The sequence below is a fragment of the Astyanax mexicanus genome, chromosome 1, assembly GCF_023375975.1.
Source record: "Astyanax mexicanus isolate ESR-SI-001 chromosome 1, AstMex3_surface, whole genome shotgun sequence".
Classification (NCBI taxonomy): domain Eukaryota; kingdom Metazoa; phylum Chordata; class Actinopteri; order Characiformes; family Acestrorhamphidae; genus Astyanax; species Astyanax mexicanus.
This window is the reverse complement of record NC_064408.1, coordinates 125,722,112-125,746,107: the sequence shown is the minus strand read 5'-3', so window position 1 is coordinate 125,746,107 and position 23,996 is coordinate 125,722,112. Positions and strand designations below refer to the sequence as shown.

The 23,996-nt window shown below is 39.8% G+C and overlaps 1 protein-coding gene across 2 annotated transcripts in view; it reads right to left on the bottom strand.

The window, feature by feature from the left end:
• Positions 1-2,540: 2,540 nt before the first annotated feature.
• LOC103044108 (NIMA-related kinase 11) overlaps positions 2,541-23,996 on the bottom strand; it is a 186,732-nt gene continuing 165,276 nt past the window's right edge. For both annotated transcript variants that reach the window (XM_049465067.1, XM_049465068.1), the window contains 2 exons: positions 22,396-22,492; positions 2,541-3,639 (listed from right to left, as the gene is read on the bottom strand). In XM_049465067.1, the coding sequence (XP_049321024.1) occupies positions 3,333-3,639; positions 22,396-22,492 (404 nt within the window). In that variant the 3' untranslated portion in view covers positions 2,541-3,332. The remainder of the gene's footprint in view (positions 3,640-22,395; positions 22,493-23,996) is intronic.

The following is a 23,996-nucleotide window of genomic DNA, read 5'->3' as shown; positions in this document are numbered from 1 at the left end:
GAACTTGTTTTCTTTGCATTATTTGAGGTCTGAAAGCTCTGCATATAAATAGCAAAATCAGAGAAACTGATTCAGAAACTGAAGTGCGACCTTCATTTTTCCCAGAGCTGTTTACTAGTATTTTAATTGACACCACTAATATAAATATACAGCAATTGCATTTTACATTTCTTATATTCATTGTTTTATTTATAATTAAATATCTATGAACTATAAAAGGTTGCGCTTTAAGAAGAACAAGTGCTATTAATCACAGTTATCTATGCTAACTTTCCAGTGCTTTCTGTAATAACTACACTCATAACACAGTACTGTACCTTTACTCTCGGTACTTCACTACTACATTTTTAATAGTGTATTATTGTGACTATACCACAGTTCCATTATCACTGTTTAATGGAAGATTTTAAAGGGTTAAAGAGGAGGAGAAAATAGGATCTGTTTGGTTATAAAAACTCCGCCAGTTAAAATGGTTCCATTGCTGCTGTGTTTGTAGCTGCACTGTTTGGTTTGTAAGCGCTGTATAGCTGCTAGGTTACCTGTATGTGGTGGAGTAATACATGGAGAGCTTCAGTTACAGTGCATTACCGGCTGATAATGGCACTCATAGAACGCCTCTCAGCCAATCACATTGCAGGGTCAGAACTAACTGTGGTATGATTTATTATAAACTACTCGCAATACTCAAGCACAAAAAGTATTGAATACTTTAGTACTTACTCTTAAGTGTGTAGCTTAAACACTTTTTTTAGATAGAGCACTTAAAGTACTTTTCCTCAAGTCTGGGTCTCTAGTACATTATATTTGTCTGGTGACAGAAAGATAAAATGTATTCACTTGGAAAATGATTCATATGTAGTCTGAAATCTTGTATATGATTAAATATATATGATTAATTAAATATATATGATTAAAATAGGATCAAAAGTCAAAAGAATGAACATTTCTTTGCCACTTTTTGTAATCCATGAGGCAAAAGTCTTTAATAACTTTAGCTTTAACCATGTTAGTGGTAATATTAGACGTGGTCAGAGTTAGAAGTGGAAAAAATATATATGAAAACATGGAAGTCAGAGTGCTTTATATTCTGGTGTTTTATAGATACAGATAAAACGCAACATTTCAGAAAAGTCACAAAGCTTAAACTCTTCGCTCTGCTTGTTGTGGAACCGCTGATAACGTCAAATAAGCGCTAAATGCTAAACGACTAGCGTCGCTGATAAAACTCTGAACGACAGCTGCAGCCCGCAGGTCCTTCACCTTATCAGCCTGCTGTCTGACGCCTCCTTATCAGCTGCTTTATTCCCAGACTTCTACACAACACAAACACATACATATAAACACACACACATACATATATAAACACATACACATATATATAGCCCAACGCCAGCTCCAAATAACACACACTATATTTACAGTGGTGTGAAAAAGTGTTTGCCCTCTTCATAATTTCATATTTTTTGTATGTTTGTCACTTTTAAAATACCTTATTCTGCTAAAATGCACTTTTTCTTATTCTTTGTTAAGCCCTTCCTTAAGCCCTATTGTCTGCAGCAGCTAGTAAAAGTTGTGTAAGTGACCGTAGGTTTAAATCGGATCTCCGGTTGATTCTACATAACTATACAGTAGGGTAGCATGTTTGGACCTGGTAGCTCAACTCGACAGAACATCAGTCAAAGTGGGCGCTGTTCAAGTTAGATTTTATGATATAGACTGGACTCTGGGGCTCATTACCAAGTCTGAGGTAAGAGTTTAGTAGAGTTATTTTAACTAAAAGATACGTTATTTATGGCACAGAGAGAGTGTCAACGCTGAGAGTCTGACGTTAAGTTAAGTTTATAGGTTAACTTCAACTAGCACTCAGTGCTATAACTTCATATCTAAGGATGTATCTCTGAAAACATTTAGTCCTTTGAGATTTAGAGCTGTAAAACTGTGGGGGGAAGGAAGCAGGTAGGAGGTCTCAGTGCTGCAGGGCTGTTAGCCAATCAGAGGCGATATGTTTGCACGTGTGAATATTCATGAGCAAGAGCCGAAATTCTGTCTTTCTTCAGAGACCTCTTATTCAGTGATCTAGAGTAGGGCTGAATAGAAACACCTGAAAAACTTTATTTTCACACAAAAAACACAAATGCTCACATGGCATTCAATTCATACTGGAGACACAACTAGACATTTAAAAAAAAAATAAAAAATGGAACGAGACCTTTAAATGTTTCAGATCATAAATAAAATGTAAATATTAGTCAAATACAACGAGAGTAAACATTAAATGCAGTTTTTTCAATAAGATTTTTTTCATTATTAAGGGGGAAGAAAAAGGTTTTCCCCCTTAAACCCAATAAATAACTGTTTTTCCACCCTTAGCAGCAACAACTGTGATCAAGCCATTAAGGAGGAGCAAACATCTCTGTTTACAGCAGCTAGTTAGCATATCTATCTTGTTTAAGTAACTGTTTAAATCGGATCTCCGGTTGATTCTGCGCTTTACCAAGACCTTAAATAAACATTAGGGAAGCACGGTTTGAAAAAGTTTTTAAATAAAGGTTTTTTTATGATTAATAGAGTAAAAATCCATACCTACATAGACCTGTATGAAAAGGTTTTTACCCCCTAAAACTAATAAATAAATGGTTGTTTCAACAATAGCAGCAACAAATGCAATCTAGAGTTTATGGTAACTTGTGACGAGTCTTTCTCATCTCTGTGGAGGAGTTTTGTTTCACTCTTCTTTACAGAATTGGTGTAATTCCACCACATTGGAGCATTTTCCAGCATAAACCGCCTTTTTAAGGTCATTCCACAGCAGCATCTCAATAGGATATATGTCAGGTCTTTGACTAGATCACTCCAAAGTCTTTACTTACTGGTGTGTTTTGAGTCATCGTCCTGCTGTAGAACCCAAGTTCTCCTGAGATTGAGGTTATGAAACAGATGGCCGGATTCTGATTCTCCTTCAGGATTTTCTGGTAAACATCATAATTCCTGCTTCCATTAAGTTATCCAGCAGCTCCGGACCATCATCACACACACACTACCACCACCGTGTTTTACTGTTTTACAGTAGGTATGATGCTTTTTATATGAAATGCGGTGTTACTTTTACTCCAGATGTAGTAGGTAAAAATACCTTCCAAAAAGTTCAACTTTTGTCTCGTCAGTCCAAAGAGTATTTTCCCAAAAGTTATCTTGTGAGTGGGGTTTAAACATACCCATTCACAAGGTAACACCTCACAACTTATACTGGTGTACGCATGGATGTTTCCAAACCCCAGACATCTCCAACTTCAGAGTTGCTATTGAAATTAATGGTACAGAAACATCATGAATTATGTAGGTGTGGCTGGAGTGGGTGTGGTTAGTGTGTGTGTGGGTGGGGTCAGTGCTTGTGTGGGTGTGGTTAGTGTCTGTGTGGGCGTGGTCAGTGTTGCCTGGGCGTTCTTCAGCAGTTCCTCGTAGTAAAGCAGTTGATCCACTTCGAAACAGTCGGCTGGTTTATCTACGATTCCTCCCAAAGCAGAGATCACGCTGTCCTCGCTGTCTCCCCCGTCCCACATGTCTCGTCTCAGCCTGGTCTCTTTCAGGTAGTTGTACACACTCTGGAATCGGTCCTGCCCCAGCCTCCGACTCACTGACCTGCAAACATCAACAACAAAAACAGCATCAGAAGACGTTTACTGAAGATAAAAAGCTTTTACTTTAATTGATCCAGATGTTCAGTCTCATCATGTATTTTAGTGTAGCACTGGTTGGTGTGGCGCAGTGGATAACACCACTACCTGCTTGTGAGCTACCACATCATGTGGGAGACTGAGGTTCACTTCCTGGTCTGGGTGAATTGATGCTGTGTCAGCTAAATGCCATATATGTAGTAATGTAAATATATCAATTTAAAATTAAATGAATACATACATATTCTAGATACTTTCATTTGCACAAATAGGTAAATAAGCATTTCCAATAGAATAAAACACTCTGAAAACCCTCAGTATTGAGCTGTGGATTTCTCTGGAATAAAGGAGCTCCATCCAATACTTTTTGATGGAATGAGTTGAGGCGTTTTGGATTTATGAGGTGGAGTGGTGATCATCATTAGCATTATCATTATCCATCCATCCATCCATCCATCCATCCATCCAACCATCCAACCAACCATCCATCCACCGACCCACCCACCCAACCATCCAACCATCCAACGAAACCAAGAATCCAACCAACCATCCAACCAACCAACCATCCAACCATTCAACGAAACCAAGAATCCAACCAACCATCCAACCATCCAACCAACCAACCATCGAAACCAAGAATCCAACCAACCATCCAACCCACTAACCAACCATCCATCCATCCATCCATCCATCCATCCATCCAACCATCCATCCAACCATCCATCCATCCATCCATCCATCCATCCATCCAACCACCCACCCACCCACCCACCCACCCACCCAACCGACCAACCAACCAACCGACCAACCAACCGACCAACCAACCAACCGACCAACCAACCATCGAAACCAAGAATCCAACCAACCAACCATCGAAACCAAGAATCCAACCAACCAACCAACCATCCAACCAACAAACCAACCAATCATCGAAACCAAGAATCCAACCATCGAAACCAAGAATCCAACCAACCTTAACTTCAGTAAAGAATGCTGCTCTTATCACTAAATGCAATCAAATCCCCACAGCAATGCAACCCTCAAAATCCAGTAGAAGGTCTTCTCTGGGCAGTGAAGAAACAGTTACTCCAACAAAAGCAGGACAATGAAGCAAAAAATGGACCTTCACCTTACGCTCTTTCTAAAAACAAATGAGAGATCACTTAAAAATGATGAGTTTCTTTCATTTTACCAAGGTTTCAACCTTTGGAATATAATCAAGAGGAAGATGGATGATCACAAACCATCAAACCACCAAACTGAACTGCTTGAATTTTTGCACCAGGAGTAAAGCAGCATAAAGTTATCCAAAAGCAGTGTGTAAGACTGGTGGAGGAGAACATGATGCCAAGATGCATGAAAAAAACTGTGATTAAAAACCACCAGGTTTATTTCACCAAATATTGATTATTTCTGAACTCTTAAAACTTTATGAATATGAACTTGTTTTCTTTACATTATTTGAGGTCTGAAAGTTCTGCATCTTTTTTGTTATTTCAGACATTTCTCATTTTCTGTAAATAAATGCTCTAAATGAGAATATTTTTATTTGGAATTTGGGAGAAATGTTGTCTGTAGTTTATAGAATAAAACAAAAATGTTCATTTTACTCAAACATAAACCTATAAATAGCAAACTATCACACGCTTATACTTAAGCAGATCTGGTAGAACCAGCACATGAAGAATATACAGTAAATTCCACAGTAGTCCTGCTGTATGTAAATGAGCATAAGACAGCAGGACACGTGTTGACACTGAGGTGTCCCTGCTGAAATGTGGGGTGACGCTGGGGAACGTCTCCAGAACGTTTCCTTCAGTCTAACAGCGTCCGTCTTTACTCAGGTGAGAAACAGGAGCGTCCATGCAGAGCCTCGTCCTCAACGTCCTGTCAGATCCTGGACATGTGAGACGAGACGGGATGAATATTCAGTATTCTGGACATCAGCCCCATCAGACATGACATGTTCCCACCCAGAGGACAGTCTTCATACATCTCCATATTTCTCCTTCAGCTGAGCTTCATACCAAGATCAGGAACAAAACTTTATGACCAGCTGGTTTCAACAGCTTTTACCCGTCTTATTCAGCTCCACTGATCATACAGGACAATCTGTAGTTCAGGACAATCTGCTGTCCACAGGATGATGTCCATAGGATAAAAATGTACCGAAAACATACCGAACCGTGGGGTTTATACCAAGATGTGAACCAAACTATTAATTTTCTGTATTGTTACCTTCCTAGTGTGTGAGCAGTGTTTTCCCCCCTCCTGGATGGGATGCATTCAGGAGCATCATGGCTCCCATCAAAACTCTTTTCACCTCAGCTCACACTACTCTAAAGTATATCCATGTCTGGTGAAAGTAAAAAACTATGGAACAATGAAAGCCAGATGTGCACTTTGTAATAGTGATTTTAGCATTGACTTTAGGGGAATAACATACCTGTCAAGTCTCCCGTTTTGGACGAGAAACTACTTCCCGCCGTCCTCCCGTATTAGTATTTTCCCGTAATTTTCCTGTATTATATTAAAGTAAAAAAAAAAAGTTTATTATTGGGAAGACAGGCCACTGACTGCTGTGTGTCTCGTGACCAATAGTGGTGCCGTTTTAAAGAGAAAGTCCCGCCCTTCAGGAGCTGGTTTTGCAGAGCGCAGACGAGGGTCAGTCTCTGAATCAAAACACACATATTAAACCCACTGTGTGATTAAAAAATCACAGCTTGTGACTCAGTTAGCTTTATTTTAGAATTAAAGTGAAGCGAACTTACCATGTGCACCCTTTGTTCAATTTTAAATCCATTAAATAATAAAAAAAATCATATAAAAGAGCCGAAAAAAGGAAAGACTTCATGTAAATATCTAATAAAGAATTACATATAAAGGAATGTCCACAACATTTTAGTGTTAACAAAGGCAGGCCTATTAGATTTTGATAATCTAACTGTAGTTTGTAGTTTATTTTAGATTTTTTGTAAACCTGTATTAAAATGTCCGGAATACTGAAGCTCGGTTGGGCTGGTGGGACGGCACAACGCGGGCAGCGGAAAATTTCCCTTATTTTTATATTTAAAACTTAACAGATATGGACTAAGTAATTGCAAACGGCATGTTGAGGTTAGTTAATGTTAGTTAATATGACTATATATGGCTATATATACACAGTATTTATAAGTTCAGGTCCAGGGGGACCTCCCTGAAATTCATTTTTGCAACTTGGGATGTATGTGAAGGAATATACTGTACATACTGTATGTACATATATATATATATATATATATATATATAGTTTGAGTCTCTTGTAAAAATCCATGGGAAAAAAAAAAAAAAAAAAAAAAAAAACGAGAGAGCAGATAATTTAGGAGATAATATTCAGAGATTGATATATTTACACACAGGATGTACCTAAATGTAGATTACAGCTGTCCATCCACCTGTCTCTCTCTCTCTGAGGGTGAATAGTGAGGGGTGGATCTGGGTGTTCAGATGATCCAGATTATAATCAGTAACTGAAGGATTTAGGATTTGTGTGGTTTGTGTTTCTCAGTGTTTAAAAGCCGTATTGATTTCTGTGTGAATTCTCAGTATCTGTTTCTGGAAGCTATTTATATATTTATCCCCTAATAATGTTTATCTGTGTTTGCAGATAAAAGCTACAAAAAGTTCGAAAGTCTGAACTTTAGTCATCAATAGCATTCTATGAATGCTCTTAGCCATTGTTTTTGTTTAAAAAAAAACAGGAAATATATTTTTAAGCATTTGTTTATATTGTGAATGTCAGTACACAATACCAGTAACCACCTTAAATTCAATGTTTTTTTCATTATTTAAACATATTTTAAAACGACCATCAAAAACATTATGATGATGAAACTGGTTGTTGTGTATGACATGTTCTGTGATGTCACAGAATGTTGTGTGATGTCCCAGAATGTTGTGTGATGTCTCTTCTGATGGTCTCTCATTTGTTGTATAGTTCATTTCAGTGTTTTTTCATTATATTAAAATTGTCTTTATTGTATAGCAATACTAAACTCATCTAAACTATTAGAATTTAGCTCCTCTTGTTTAGATGGTCAGTTTTTGAACATCTCTGCTGGGTTTTCTCAGTCAGTTTTATGAGGTAGAATCACCTGGAATTCAGGCTTTCAGTTAACAGCTGTGCTGAACTCATCAAGAGTTAATTACTTGAATCTCTTGTCTCTTAATAAAGTGTTTGAGAGCATCAGTTAAAGTAAAGTAGTGAAGAGGTAGAGTTACAGGTATACAGTGAATAGTGAATATTTCAGTAATGTTCGAATCCAGGTTATGAGAAGCGAGAACTACTCAGTCACCGCAAAGACCATCAAAAACATTATGATGATGAAACTGGCACCCATCAGGACCACCTCAGGAAGGTTTAACACTGTTTTTAAGTCACTACATGATTCCTTATGTGTTCCCTCATAGTCTGATGGATCACGTCCTACTAATAAAGATCTAGTAGAATTTTTTGGTCTTTTCTCGGGACAGTAGAGAAACAGTTACTCCAACAAAAGCAGGATGAACTTTTTTTTAATCCCCCTGATTTCAGACGATATCTGCTGCATGGTGCGAGGTCACGGGTTCAACAGGGAGACGTGGTGAAGGTCTAATAAGAACTATGTTGGATTGTAAGACGTTATGAAGACCCCTCTTCACTTCTTCTCGCTGTAATCGATTATCTCAGGCTGGTTCCACACGCCCTGACTTATATTCTCCAACCTGACCCTCTGCCCCGGCCCAACACAACCGCCTAACTCAATATATCCAGCCCAAATCACTCCAGCTCCGGGATCCAGAGGCCCTCCCCTGACCGGCCCTCGCGAGGAAGCAATTTCTGAAATTCCTCTGCAGGAATTAATCCCACTCTAAAGTTCACCCCCCTCTCCTCTCCTCTTCTCTCTGTAATGATCTGTTCTCTCTGGAAGAACAGAGTTTTCACATCATAACTAGATATTTCAGCTAAAGCTGCAATACTGTATTCAATCTCTCCTACAGAGGAGACGCTTCTGAAGACTTTACAGCTGCAGGAATGAGAAGACAGACCTCTACTCTATATACAAAAAAAAAAGGTATTGAGTAAATCAAGTAAATCGAGTAACTCGATAAAAAAAATAAATTGATCGAGTAAATGTTCTGGGCCTTAAATAATCGTTTATTTAATTTAAAAACTCAGAACGCGGAATTTTGCGGTGACTTTTAATGTGACAACGCGCTCAGCGTTACGTCACCCGGGGACAGGAAGCAGGAAGTGTGTTGAGAAGCGGGAATAGAGCGACAACTTGCGAGAAAAAAGGGCAATAATAATAATGGAGCATTTTAGGCCGTACAGCTTGTTTTATTCCACGGGTCTTGATGTATTTTGGAGAACTTCCCCTCTCCAAGAAAGAGAATCCATCTCTGCTGTTCAGAAGCTAAGATGCACAACATAAAGCAAATATTTATGCCTTTTTATTAATTAATTCCCTTTACTTTTAAAACTTACAAGAAATCCTTGTTGAAAATAATTATTAAATGATTAAATATTTGTGTTTGCAGTTTGGAAATGCATGTTGTAAATTGATAAATATAACTTATCTAAAAATGGAAACCAATTGGTCATTCATTATTAAGCAAAATGTCTTGTTTTCTTTTGTGTTATTTTAATTGCTCTTGAAGCAAGCAAACATGTTTTATCCGATTACTCGATTAATCGAATCGATTTTGCAGTAGAGTACTTGATTAATAAAATAATCCACAGCTGCAGCCCTAGTATTGAGATTCGTGATCAAAGACAGCAGTTCTGCTGAAGTACTTAAACACTCCAGTATCACTCCATCACTGTCCTGTGGCTGATGTTCTCTGGGTAATGTCCTGAGGGCAGTGTCCTCTAGTCATTGTCTTATGTCGCGTCCAGTAGCTAGTCAGGCGCAGCAGTGCTGCTGGAGTTTTTAAACACCTTAATATCCCTGCTGGACTGAGAATACCTCACCAACAAAGTCCGTTAAGCAGTACCATGTGGACATTGGCTTGTGGGCAGAATCCTGTAGTCAGCATCTTCTGGAGAGCATCCTCTGGGCAATGTCCTGTGAGTGGTACCCTGTGGGCAGCATTCTGTGGGCAGTGTACTGTGGCCGCCTGGTAAAGGCATGCTGTTATGTGGGTAGCGTCCTATGGGCAGAATCCTATGGACATTACCCTATGAACATCATACTATTGACATTATCCAATGGGAAGCATCCTATGGAAAGCATCCTATAAGCAGCATCCTATAAGCAGCATCCTATGGACAGCATCCTATGGACAGCATCCTATAAGCAGCATCCTATAAGCAGCATCCTATGAACGGCTTCCTATAGACAGCATCCTATGGACAGCATCCTCTGGACAGCATCCTGTGGACAGCATCCTGTGGACAGGATCCTGTGGACAGCATTCCATTGACATCATCCTATAAGCAGCATCCTATGGACATCATCCTAGAAGCAGCATCCTATGGACATCATCCTATCGGCATCATCCTATAAGCAGCATCCTATGGATATCATCCTATGGATATCATCCTATGGACATCATCCTAAGGGCAGCATGGACATCATCCTATGGACATCATCCTATGGACATCATCCTATGGACATCATCCTATGGACATCATCCTATGGACAGCATCCTATGGACAGCATCCTATAAGCAGCATCCTATGAACAGCATTCCATGGACAGCATCCTATGGACATCATCCTATGAACAGCATCCTATAAACATCATCCTAAGGGCAGCATGGACATCATCCTATGGACATCATCCTGTGGACAGCATCCTATAAGCAGCATCCTATGAACAGCATTCCATGGACAGCATCCTATGGACATCATCCTATGAACAGCATCCTATGGACATCATCCTATGAACAGCATCCTATGGACATCATCCTAAGGGCAGCATTGACATCATCCTATGGACATCATCCTATGAACAGCATCCTATAAACATCATCCTATGAACAGCATCCTATGAACAGCATCCAATTAGCAGCATCCTATGAACAGCATCCTATGAACAGCATCCAATTAGCAGCATCCTATAAGCAGCATCCTATGAACAGCATCCTATAGGCAGCATCCTATAGGCAGCATCCTATGAACAGCATCCTATGAACAGCATCCTATGAACAGCAGCCTATGAACAGCAGCCTATGAACAGCATCCTATGAACAGCATCCTATAAGCAGCATCCTATAAGCAGCATCCTATAAGCAGCATCCTATGAACAGCATCCTATAAGCAGCATCCTATGAACATCATCCTATGGGCAGCATCCTATGGGCAGCATCCTATGGGCAGCATCCTATGGGCAGCATCGTATGGACATCATCCTATTGACCTCATCAGGATTAAATGTGTTTAATTAATGAAAACACGTCCTGATTTCAGGACACAGTAGAATCTCCAGGTCGTCTCTGGTTTACAGGATGGAAATGCATGATTTTAGTTTGTAAGTAAAAACAGTTTGTCAGCTCAGCAGCAACTATTGCATAAACAATCCCAGTCAGAGCTGATCTCAGACCTCACGTCTTCAGCGTTTAGCCTCTGCAGTGTGTCTCACGCTCATTAGCAGGAGGCTCTGCAGTGTGTCTCATGCTCATTAGCAGGAGGCAGGGAGTTTTAATGTCCCTCAGTCTGTCTGTGGCCTTGTGGTCTTAATGCAGGACTGAGCTCAGGGTGATCTGTCTCAGGGTCTCTGAGTATAATGAGCTCACTACGCTTCAGATACGCTTGTCTGCAGCGCCTGGGTTTATCTTTATAAAATACAGCTGCTGCTGAACTCAGACTATTGACTTTAACACCAACCGCAGAGAAACAGCAGAGAAACAGCAGAGAAACAAACGAGAAACAGTAAAGAAACAATCAAGAAAAGCTGCTGCTGAACTCAAACCATTCACTTCCACACCAACACACCAACTGCAGAGAAACAGCAGAGAAACCAACGTGAAACAGCAGAGAAACGGCAAAGAAACCAACGAGAAATAGCAGAGAAACAAACGAGAATAGCTTCTGCTGAACTCAGACCATTCACTTCCACACCAAATGCAGAGAAACAGCAGAGAAACCAACATGAAACAGCAGAGAAACCAACATGAAACAGCGGAGAAACAGCAGAAAAACCAACGTGAAACAGCAGAGAAACGGCAGAGAAACCAACGAGAAATAGCAGAGAAACGAACGAGAATAGCTTCTACTGAACTCAGACCATTCACTTCCACACCAACACACCAACTGCGAAGAAACAGCAGAGAAACCAATGTGAAACAGCAGAGAAACAAAGAAACAGCAGAGAAACAGCCGAGAAACAAAGAAAAAGCAGAGAAACAGCAGAGAAACAATCAAGAAAAGCTTCTACTGAACTCAGACCATTCACTTCCACACCAACACACCAAATGCAGAGAAACAGCAGAGAAACCAACGTGAAACAGCAGAGAAACGGCAGAGAAACCAAGGAGAAATAGCAGAGAAACAAACGAGAATAGCTTCTGCTGAACTCAGACCATTCACTTCCACACCAACTGCAGAGAAACAGCAGAGAAACCAACATGAAACAGCAGAGAAACCAACAAGAAATAGCAGAGAAAAAGCAGAGAAACCAACGAGAAACAGCAGAGAAACAAATTAGCATAGCTTCTGCTGAACTCAGACCATTCACTTTCACACCAACACACCAACTGTAAAGAAACAGCAGAAAAACCAACGTGTAACAGCAGAGAAACAAAGAAACAGCAGAGAAACAGCCGAGAAACAAAGAAAAAGCAGAGAAACAGCAGAGAAACAATCAAGAAAAGCTTCTACTGAACTCAGACCATTCACTTCCACACCAACACACCAAATGCAGAGAAACAGCAGAGAAACCAACGTGAAACAGCAGAGAAACGGCAGAGAAACCAAGGAGAAATTGCAGAGAAACAAACGAGAATAGCTTCTGCTGAACTCAGACCATTCACTTCCACACCAACTGCAGAGAAACAGCAGAGAAACCAACATGAAACAGCAGAGAAACCAACAAGAAATAGCAGAGAAAAAGCAGAGAAACCAACGAGAAACAGCAGAGAAACAAATTAGCATAGCTTCTGCTGAACTCACCAACTGTAAAGAAACAGCAGAAAAACCAACGTGTAACAGCAGAGAAACAAAGAAACAGCAGAGAAACAAACAAGAAAAGCTTCTGCTGAACTCAGACCATTTACTTTCACACCAACACACCAAACGCAGAGAAACAGCAGAGAAATCAACGAGAAACAGCAGAGAAATAGCAGAGAAAAGCTTCTGCTGAACTCAACACACCAACTGCGGAGAAACAGCAGAGAAACCAAGGAGAAACAGCAGAGAAACAGCAGAGAAACCAAGGAGAAACAGCAGAGAAACCAACGAGAAACAGCAGAGAAACCAACAAGAAACAGAAGAGAAACAAACGAGAAAAGCTTCTGTTGAACTCAGACCGTTCACTTTCACAACTGCAGAGAAACAACAGAGAAACCAACGAGAAACGGCAGCGAAAAAACATGTTTTAACACACTGTACCGTAAATATCCTGTATGATGAACAGTATGTGTATTTACAGGACAGTAGAGCAGCAGTTGGCCTCAGGACGGTCAGGACAGACCCCTTCAGCGTGAGCTGAGGACCTGGGGAAGCTCTTCAGGTGCTGACGGGACACTGACAGGACCTGGATGTCCTGGAGCCTCTGGGGACGGATGAATTAAAACACGCCTTCAGTCAACCAGAACATCCTCCAACAGCCAGATGTGATCCGTCACCAGGGACCCGTAACAGCACAGCTGCTGTCACTCTCAGGACAAGATACCAGATCATCCGTGTAGAAAATGACAAGATACACACTCTACACACACACACACACACACACACTGAGGTTTACAGTACATTCACACTATATATTCGCTTTAAGCTATATATATATGTATAGACAAACCCTTCTAATAAATGCTTCATTCAAGCTACTAAGTTTAGTCACCTTAAATTCAGGTTTTTTTCAATGTTTTAAAATGTTCTGCATTGTAGACCCTGGTGAAAAAATATATATTAACTTAACTGCATCTAAAACATATTGACAAATGTCTTATTATTATTATTGGCACTTCCATCACCATGTGCAAACCCCTTTTTAATCTCATTTATATAAAAATTAGCAACACCATAGCAACCACCATGAATACCATAGCAACGCCTTATTAACTAACTTGCAACACCTTAGCAACTGCTTAGCAACACCATAAAAAACACTATGGATACCATAGCAATACCTTAGCAACCACATAACAACCACCATGGATACCATAGCAATGCCTTAGTAACTACCTAGCAACACCTTATCAACCACCTAGCAACTGCTTAGAAACACTATAGCAACCACTATGTTTACCACAGCAACGCCTTAGCAACCACCTAGCAACACCTTAGCAACCACATAGCAGCTGCTTAGCAACACCATAGCAATGACCATAGCGATCAGTGGGAGCCATTTTAGCTGCGCAACCATCCTTTAAACGGTTTTTAGCGAAGTGTGTCATCATGTAACTTTACTTATAAGATTTAAATAAAATCTATTTTAATTTTTGGAGATGCGGATTTCATTTTCCAGCAGGACTTCCAGCACACTGCCCACACTGCCGTACAAAAGTACCAATTGGTCTTATAATATAATATTCTAATGTTCTGTGACACTGATTTTTGGGTTTTCATTAGGTGTACTAAGCCATAATCATCAACAATAAAATAAATAAATGCTTGATATACAGGGGTTGGACAATGAAACTGAAGCACCTGGTTTTAGAGCACAATAATAGATTGTGGTGACGGACAGTTCTGGTGGAAACAGGAGAGTTGAGGTGCACATTGAATTCTGCGTGATTTGATCAGCTGTGGTTTTATGTTTTTTGGATACAATCCGGGTTAGCACCCGAACATCCCTTTCAGACAGCTTCCTCTTACAGCGTCCACAGTTAATCCTGTTGGATGTGGTTGGTCCTTCTTGGTGGTATGCTGACGTTACCCTGGATACCGTGGCTCTTGATGCATCACAAAGACTTGCTGTCTTGGTCACAGATGCTCCAGCAAGACGATTGGTGCACCAACAATTTGTCCTCTTTTGAACTCTGGTATGTCTCCCATAATGTTGAGTGCATTGCAATATTTAGAGCAGAACTGTGCTCTTACCCTGCTAATTGAACATTCACACTCTGCTCTTACTGCTGCAATGTGCAATTAATGAAGATTGAACACCAGGCTGCTCCAATTTAGCCATGAAACCTAAAATCCCACACTAAAATGATGACAGGTGTTTCAGTTTCATTCACCAACCCCTGTATTGTAGGTATAAATATTAATAATCTGCTTCTATCTGCTGACTGAGGGATATAGAGGAGAGCAGGAACATCGTCTATACTATCTAATAAGGCGTCTATAAAGCTCAGACTGGGATTAAACCAGGCAGGCTCACTTCAGACAGCATGACTCAGCTCTGTGTGTGGAATTGGTTTATAAGCCGTCAGTGTGAGACAGGAATGAGATCACGTTTTCACACTTTGACCTCCTGATTTAAAAACCCAACTCCACCAAAACAGGTCCAGAACCTGCAGCTCTCACACTCCACTTCTATTCAACATCTGAAGGTTAGAAAATACACTGTACAGACTGAAACGTCAGCTAAACTTCAACTTATAACTTGATATAAAATATATTACACAGCAGTGTGTGTATAGTGAGTTAAAGTGTTCAAAATGTTTGAAAACGTATCACACCCTCCTCAAGTCCATATAGTTACCATAGACGTGGTTAAAATTGTACAGGTTCAAATACAGTCATGGCCATTTTCCATTTTAACTAAATATTTTTAGTTAACACACAGGGTGGTAGGGAGGAACGAAGGAACGAACGGAGTAAGGGAGGGAGGAAGGAAGAAACTAAGGAAGGAAGGAACTAACAAACAACTGAACAAAGGGACGAACGAAGAGAGGAAGGGAGTAAGGAAGGAAGGAACGAACAAAGGGAGGTAGGGAGGAAGCAAGGAACGAACGGAGTGAGGGAGGGAGGAAGGAACAAACGAACGAATGAACAAACAAAGGAATGAAGGGTGGTAGGGAGGGAGGAACGAACGAACGAAGGAACGAACGGAGGAAGGGAGGTAGGAAGGAACGAACAAATGAAGGAATGAACAAAAAGAGGGAGGTAGGGAGGGATGAAGGAAAGAATGGAGGGAGGGAGAGTGAAAGGAAGGAAGGAAGAAACGAAGGAAGGAAAAAACGAAGGAACAAACAAAAATTAATGAACGGAAGGAGGGAGGGAGGAACGAACAAACGAACAAATGAATGGAGGGAGGGAGGAACGAACAAACAAACAAACAAATGAATGGAGGGAGGGAGAGTGAAAGGAAGGAAAAAACGAAGGAACAAACAAAAATTAATGAACGGAGGGAGGGAGGGAGGAACGAACAAACAAACAAATGAACGGAGGGAGGGAGGAACGAACAAACAAATGAACGGAGGGAGGGAGGAACGAACAAACGAACAAACAAATGAATGGAGGGAGGGAGAGTGAAAGGAAGGAAAAAAACGAAGGAAAAAACAAAAATTAATGAACGGAGGGAGGGAGGGAGGAACGAACAAACGAACAAACAAATGAATGGAGGGAGGGAGAGTGAAAGGAAGGAAAAAACGAAGGAACAAACAAAAATTAATGAACGGAGGGAGGGAGAAACAAACAAACAAACAAACAAACAAATGAACGGAGGGAGGGAGGAACGAACGAACAAAGAAACGAGAGTGTTGAGACAGTGAGACTTGGTCTGTTTACAGTATAAATCTTTGAGATTATTTAAACAATACAAGCAAGGTAGATTTATTTGTATAGCACCTTCTATACATAACGGTCATTTAAAGTGCTTTACAAACTAGAAAATACAAAGAGAAGTCAAATTACAAAACCATGTAACAATAAAGATGGAAATAAAAGAATAAAATAAGAAAAAAGCATGGATAACACATGATTCAAACATGATTAAAACAAAGAAAAGTCAAATCAAAACATGTAAAAGAAATGTTAAAAGAAAAGAAAATACAAGGCATTATAATTAAGATCATTTTCAAGTAATGAAAATTTTTAAATAAAAAGCAATACTAACAATACTGTACACAATAGTGTCTAAATGTTACTTGAGTATAATTAAAAATAGCTCTATTTTAGTACAGTTAAGAACACTTAGCACAATTTAAGTAAGGTTTATGTACTATTTTTATACTGTAATTAAAGTATAATAAGTGTAAAAAGTTGTTTTATTTTATCACTCTTTAAATATACTGATTATTAATAATGTGGCTAAAAGAACACTTTAGTGCACTATAGCATAATAATGATTAATATACTTTAATCTACTTTATTTCGCTAGAAAACCCTCCAACAGTCGTTAGTATGAACATGTTCAGGTAACCATTTAACAATTCAGCCTAAAGAGATCATTTACTGTGTAGAATAAACTTTAATCAGGTTCTGCAGTGTTTTTTCACCCATTAGAGCCGTTATTCTCATTAATCAGCTGATTTATTGTTTTCCTGAGATAAATCTGAGTAAAACAGGATAAACAACAGCAGAGGTGCATGTACAATTACCCCCCACCCTCCAAATCCCCTCCCCCGTTATCTCATCTACAGCCAATGAGGATTAATGAGCATCACGACAGCAACAGAGCAGCGGCCTGAATCCAACACTAACAGCCAACCAGAGCGTCTAGTCTGATCAATTGAATTTAAAGAGTCTATTTCAGTTGGTTCAACACAGCAACGTATTTTCTTCATTTCTTAAAACATAAAATTATTCTTTATTAATCTCACAGTGGAGAAATTAACAATGGGGAAAACATAAAATTCAGTAAATATACTAACAAATCTATCTTCTAATTCTATGTGTTTTCTTTCGTTTTATGAATTTTTACATTGTAAATGTAAATATTCAAAAATATATTTCGCACTATAAGGCTCACCAGATTATACGGCACATTTTAAGAGACACTATTAGGAGCTTCTAAATCAGCAGGTCTCTCCGCATATTGGGTGGCAGGGAGGTAGCTAACCAAGTTAAGCTAAGCTAAGCTAAGCTAAGCTAAATAAACAAAACTATGATTAAAAAATAAAGACTTTCTTTCAAAGTTGAACGAGTGCTGGATGTTAATCTACACAGATTTCTCTCCAGAAAACTGTTTATTTGGGTGAGTAAACAGCTGTGGTTTATTTACAGTAGGCCTAGATTTCCAGAATTTCTCCAGCATTAAGGCTGGAGCATTAGCATTAGCGGCTAACCGCTAGCAGGTAGTGTTCTGGTAAAGCCAGGGTGATATTAGCTAGCGGTTCATCCCATTTAGCTTGTTTAAACACAGTAAACATGCAGATTACAGTCCGATATACTCACCTCTGATCAAATAAAGAGCTAGCACTTAGCACAGTAAGCGGGTAATGCTAATGCTGCTCCAGCAGTGCTAGCCAGGGTTAGCAGCTCCTTATGTATGAATTCTACCAGTCAGGAGTTATACAGCAGTATTAGCAATAGCATCGCTGCTAACCACACTAAGCGCTAGCTCTTTCACCGTTAAGAGGTGAGTATTATCAGCTTGTAGCCTGCTGCCAACCCTGGCTAGCAATGCTGGAGCAACATTAGCATTAGCCGCTAACCACGCTAAGCACTAGCTCTATTATTATTCAGGGGTGAGTATTATTGGCCTGCAGCCTGCGCTAAGTGCTCTTTCTCTATTCAGAGGTAAGTATTATCGACCTGTTGCCTGCTGCCATCCCTGGTTAGCACTGGGGAGCAGCATTAGCATTAGCATTAACTATGCTAAGTGCTATCTCTTTCGGCATGAACCGCTAGCTAATATCGCCCTGGCTTACTGGCACACTCAGGTTTACTCAGAGTAGCGCTGTTAGGCGGCATTAGCTTTAGCATTAGCGCTGAAGAAATAGTGCTGGAAATCTAAGCTAGCTCTTTTGAAGTTCAGAGGTGACTATTATTGGCCTGTAGCCTGCTGCTAACCCCAGCTGGCACTACTGGAGCAGCATTAGCATTAGCGGCTAACCATGCTAAGCGCTAGCTCTTTCAAAGTTCAAAGGGGAGTATTATCGGCTTGTAGCCTGCTGTTAAGCCCAGGTAGCACTACTTAAGACGCATTGGCATTAGACACCAAACGTGCTAATCAATAGCTCTTTTGCCTTACAGAAATGAGTATTAATGGCCTGTAGCCTGCTGCTAACCCCGGCTAGCACTGCTGGAGCAGCATTAGCATGAACCACTAGCTGATATCGCCATGCCTTAACGGAACACTCAGGGTTTCTCAGAGTAGCGCTGTCGGGCGGCATTACCATTAGCTCTTTTGAAGTTCAGAGGTGAGTGTTATCGGCCTGTAGCCTATAGCCAACCTGGCTAGCACTGCTGGAGCAGCATTAGCATTAGCCACTAATCGTGCTAAGCACTAGCTCTTTCAAAGTTCTTATTGGCTTGTAGCCTGCTGTTAACCCCGGCTATCACTACTGAAGCAGCATTAGCACTAGCTAACCACATTAGCACCTTCACTATTCAGAGATGCATATATTGGACTGTAGTCTCCACGTTAAAACAAGCTATGTGGGACAAACTGCAATCTAATATTACCCTGGCATACCGGAACAGGCAGCATTAGCTAGCGGTTAGTAGCTAATGCTAATGCTCCAGCCTTAGTGCTGGAGAAAGTGGGCAATCTAAGCTTTCTGTAAATAAACGGAAGTGCTTTACTCAGCCAAATAAACAGTTTTCAGTTTTTTTTTGGAATTACAGTTTTGTTTACTTAACTTAACTTAGTTTTACAGGACTCCCTGCTTCCTTACTAGTGTTGCATAATGCGCCTTAAATAAGGTGCAACTTGTAGTGCAAAAAAATACAGTATATAGACCTTTTTAGGGTTAAAGCGGCTAATCGATCACAGGGCTAAGCTTTATTCATAGCCTCTAAAGCTCTCTCTGTAGCGCTGAACGGTTTTACGCTGTTATACAGCAGTGAAGAGTGTAATCCTCTTCCTCTGAATGATCTCTCATCTGTGTGAGCTTTCACATCCAGCCACGGCTTTGATCAGCTGCCTCAGAGTCCTGAAACCAGCTGAGCTACACTGCCAGAGACACAGCAGCACCAGCATCACAATCATTTCACTAGGATTTAAGGCTCTATAATGCTCTATACTGTTCATATGATCCACAACACCCTCATTCTGACAGACTGTAATACACCACAGGTAGTGTAGGGGTCACTCTATAATGCTCTATACTGTTCATATGATCCACAATATGCTCATTCTAACAGACTGTAAAACACTACAGGAAGAGTAGGGGGCGCTCTATAATGCTCTATAATGTTTATATGATCCACAACATGCTCATTCTGACAGACTGTAATACACTACAGGAAGCGTAGGGGGCGCTCTATAATGCTTTATAATGTTCATATGATCCACAACACGCTTATTCTGACAGACTGTAATACACTACAGGAAGTGTAGGGGGCGCTCTATAATGCTCTATAATGTTCATATGATCCACAATACGCTCATTCTGACAGACTGTAATACACTACAGGAAGCGTAGGGGTGCTCTATAATGCTCTATAATGTTTATATGATCCACGACACGCTCATTCTGACAGACTGTAATAAACTACAGGATGCGTAGGGGGCACTCTATAATGCTCTATAATGTTCATATAATCCACAACACGCTCATTCTCTAGCACTGTACTACACAACAGGAAGTTTAGGCGGCGCTCTATAATGCTCTATAATGCTCTATAATGTTCATATGATCCACAACACGCTCATTCTGACAGACTGTAATACACCACAGGAAGTGTAGGGGGCGATCTATAATGCTCTATAATGTTCATATGACTGTAATACACTACAGGAAGTGTAGGGGGCGATCTATAATGCTCTATATGTTCATATGACTGTAATACACTACAGGGAGTGTAGGGGGCACTCTATAATGCTCTATAATGTTCATATGATCCACAACACGCTCATTCTGATAGACTGTAAAACACTACAGTAACCTTAGGGGGCGCTCTATAATGCTCTATAATGCTCTATAATGTTCATATGATCTTCATATTCAGAAATCTAAGATATACAGAGTGAGTTTAAAGGAACTCTCAGCTGGATTGACTCCCTGCTGGTCCTCTGTTTCTCTATGCTATGAGCTCAGTGGCGGAGTTGACAGCCTCTAATTTCGCCCTCACTCCAGTTATTAATATCTCCACCTCCAGCTCAGCGGGGGGCGCCACAGCCAGACACAAAGAAAAACACAGCGCTCGGAAACAGCAGGAATACTGTAGTTATCCTGAATTTTGAAAACAAGCGCAAAATAATGTGATATTAATGCGATACTCTGGCCAAAATCTCATTTACTTATCATCTACAAAGCTAATGTTGCTCTACAGTACCAAGCAAAAGTTTGCACACAGATTAAATTCAGTGTTTTTCATCCAGGTTATGAGAAGAAACAACTACTCAACTAAGTAAAGACAAGTAATACAAAAACTCAAAAATCAAACTGCTTTACAGACCACATAAAAATCACAAATTAATACAATTAATAAAACATTGTCATTATAAAAAATGAAAATACAGATAGAAAAGGTGAAGGAAATATAGGTAGGTAAACTGAAAATAAAAGTGTTTTTAAAGTGGGTTCCAAAGTTTTGGGCCATAATATCTAAAAAAAAGATTATAATAAAAAGAAAATCCCAAGAGCCCTGGCCAGAACATATCTAACTATCATTTCACAAGTATATATGTAGGAAAGAGGAGCAAGGCCATTAGGACATTAAAAACATAAAAAAACAGTACTAGTAGCTTATTAAAATATATTTTAAAATGTAAAAACTAACAGGTAACCAGTGCAATATGTAAAATAAGTAAAATGAAAGTCTATCTGTCAGTCTAAAACATTTCAAGAGCTTTAAAAAAGTATCCTCAACTTCAGTCTCCACAAAGACCATTAAAAACTTCTTTTTGATAGAACTGGCACTCATCAGGACAGGATAACTTCATCAGCATGAACAGTAAAGCAGTACAGTGTGTTTGTGTCAGGCTGATCTAGGTTAAGCATCTGTTTGGATGCGCACACACACACACACACACACACACACACACACACACACAATTAGCCCTATAACTCACACACACACACACACACACACACACACACACACACACACACACAAACACACACACACACACACACACAGCATGATCCTTCCGCTGAGCTGTAGTCCCCCACTTACACACACTGACAGCACACACACTCCACACTTATCACTTACAAACCCAACCAGCATCCTCACACTGTAAACACACACACACACACACTGAGAGAACTTTATAATAAATACAAAATATAACCTCACTACTGCAAAAAAGAAAATCTAATCTCAACAAAACAACAAGTTAGTAACAAATTAGCGAGGAGTACTTTTCCCGTCGTTACGATAGCAAAGACACACTGACACACCCTAAATTAAGCTGCACGGTTGATGCTCGCCTTGAGGTTGCTAAAATAGTGCTTATAAAGCTTTATATACTGCCTATTAATTGATAGTGGAGATATATATATATATAATAAGTTTGTGTGTTAGATGGTGACTCACTCTCTGATGTACTGGATTCTGCTGTGAACCAGTGCAGTGTTTATACTGGGAACTGTAGTCTGTAGATCACCTGGACCTGCACTGCTCTCTGCTTCTGCTGTAGAAATACACAAATAGACACACAAACATATAAATATATTAGAAAAATTAGTGTATATAAGAGTGGTTTGGTATTGAGCACATTTACCTCCCAGCACTAGGGTTCCCTATGAGTCCCTATCTGAGTGGAGTTTCCAGAGTTTCCTTGATGGATCTTGGAATGTCCAAAAATAAGGTCGTTTTAAAAATGTAAGCAGTAGAAAGTTCAGATAATTGTGTGAAAATGTAAGAAGTAGAAGTAAAAATATGAGTATTCTCATTAAATATCAGCTTTAAATAAATATTGGCTAATCCATTAAATAAATCCAGCAAAATCCCAAGATTTTACAATAATTCCCAACTATAAGAGGTTGTTATTCTGATTGATAAAGAATAAGGAGAGTAATAAGCAGACAAATCAAACAGATAAAGAAGATAAAATACTGAAAATTCTTTTTATATTAAATCAACATATAAAGGGAATTATTAATATACGAGTACTGTATATGTTGCACTTAAAATCCTTTAATTTTCCCCAAAATCATCAGAGCTCCTTATAATCCGCAGCTCCTTATGTATGAATTCTACCAGTCAGGTATTAAGGAGCAGTAAAACCACCCTGCTGAAGTACAGCAGCATTAGCATTAGCCGCTAACAATGACAAGCGTTAGCTTTTTAACCGCTCAGAGGTGAGTATTATCGGCCTGCCGTCTGCTGTCAACCCCGACTAGCACTGCTGGAGCAGCATTAGCATTAGCATTAGCTGTTAACTGCGCTAAGCGCTAGCTCTTTCACCGTTTAGAGGAGAGCATCCCTGGCCTGTAGCCTGCTGCTAACTCTGACTAACACTTCTGGAGCAGCATTAGCATTAGCCTCTAACTGTCCTAAGTGCTAGATATTTTGCCATTTAGAGGTGAGTGGTTAATCCGAATGAACCTGGTGTGTGTCTGTGTCCAGCAAACAAGGGTCAGTGTGGTTGTTTCTGGTTGAGAGTACTCTGTGTGTGATTGGCTGCTTTGCTATGTGTGGAGGAAAAGTTACACTGCTCATCACCTTGAAGACACACCATGCTCGCTGTGAAACATGGTGGTGGCAGCATCATACTGTGGGGATGCTTTTGCAAGCAGCTGTACAGAACAAAACCTTGACAGATTGAATAATAAAGGGCCCAGAATTGAGCCTTGAGGGACTAAATTAAATACTGCATTAAGACTGGGAACATCAGAACTCACTGCAACATTACGAAGGCAGGATCCTTCTGTTAAAATAAGTAAAGGTGAACAAAAAATCCACAAATTCCAGCATATTCTATTGTATTTGAATCTTCTCAATACTTCGGTTTTGCCAGGGTGTTTATAACCAGGGAGGTTGTAAGATCTGCATATTAAGAGTAAGTGGGAAGCTGAACTACAGATTGAGATCTCAGTGGAGAAATTGCAAAGATATCTGTTCTGAATGTCATTTAACTACTTGTTCTAATAACTAGAGAGAATTCAAATGGAAGCTAATTGCTAGATATTTTA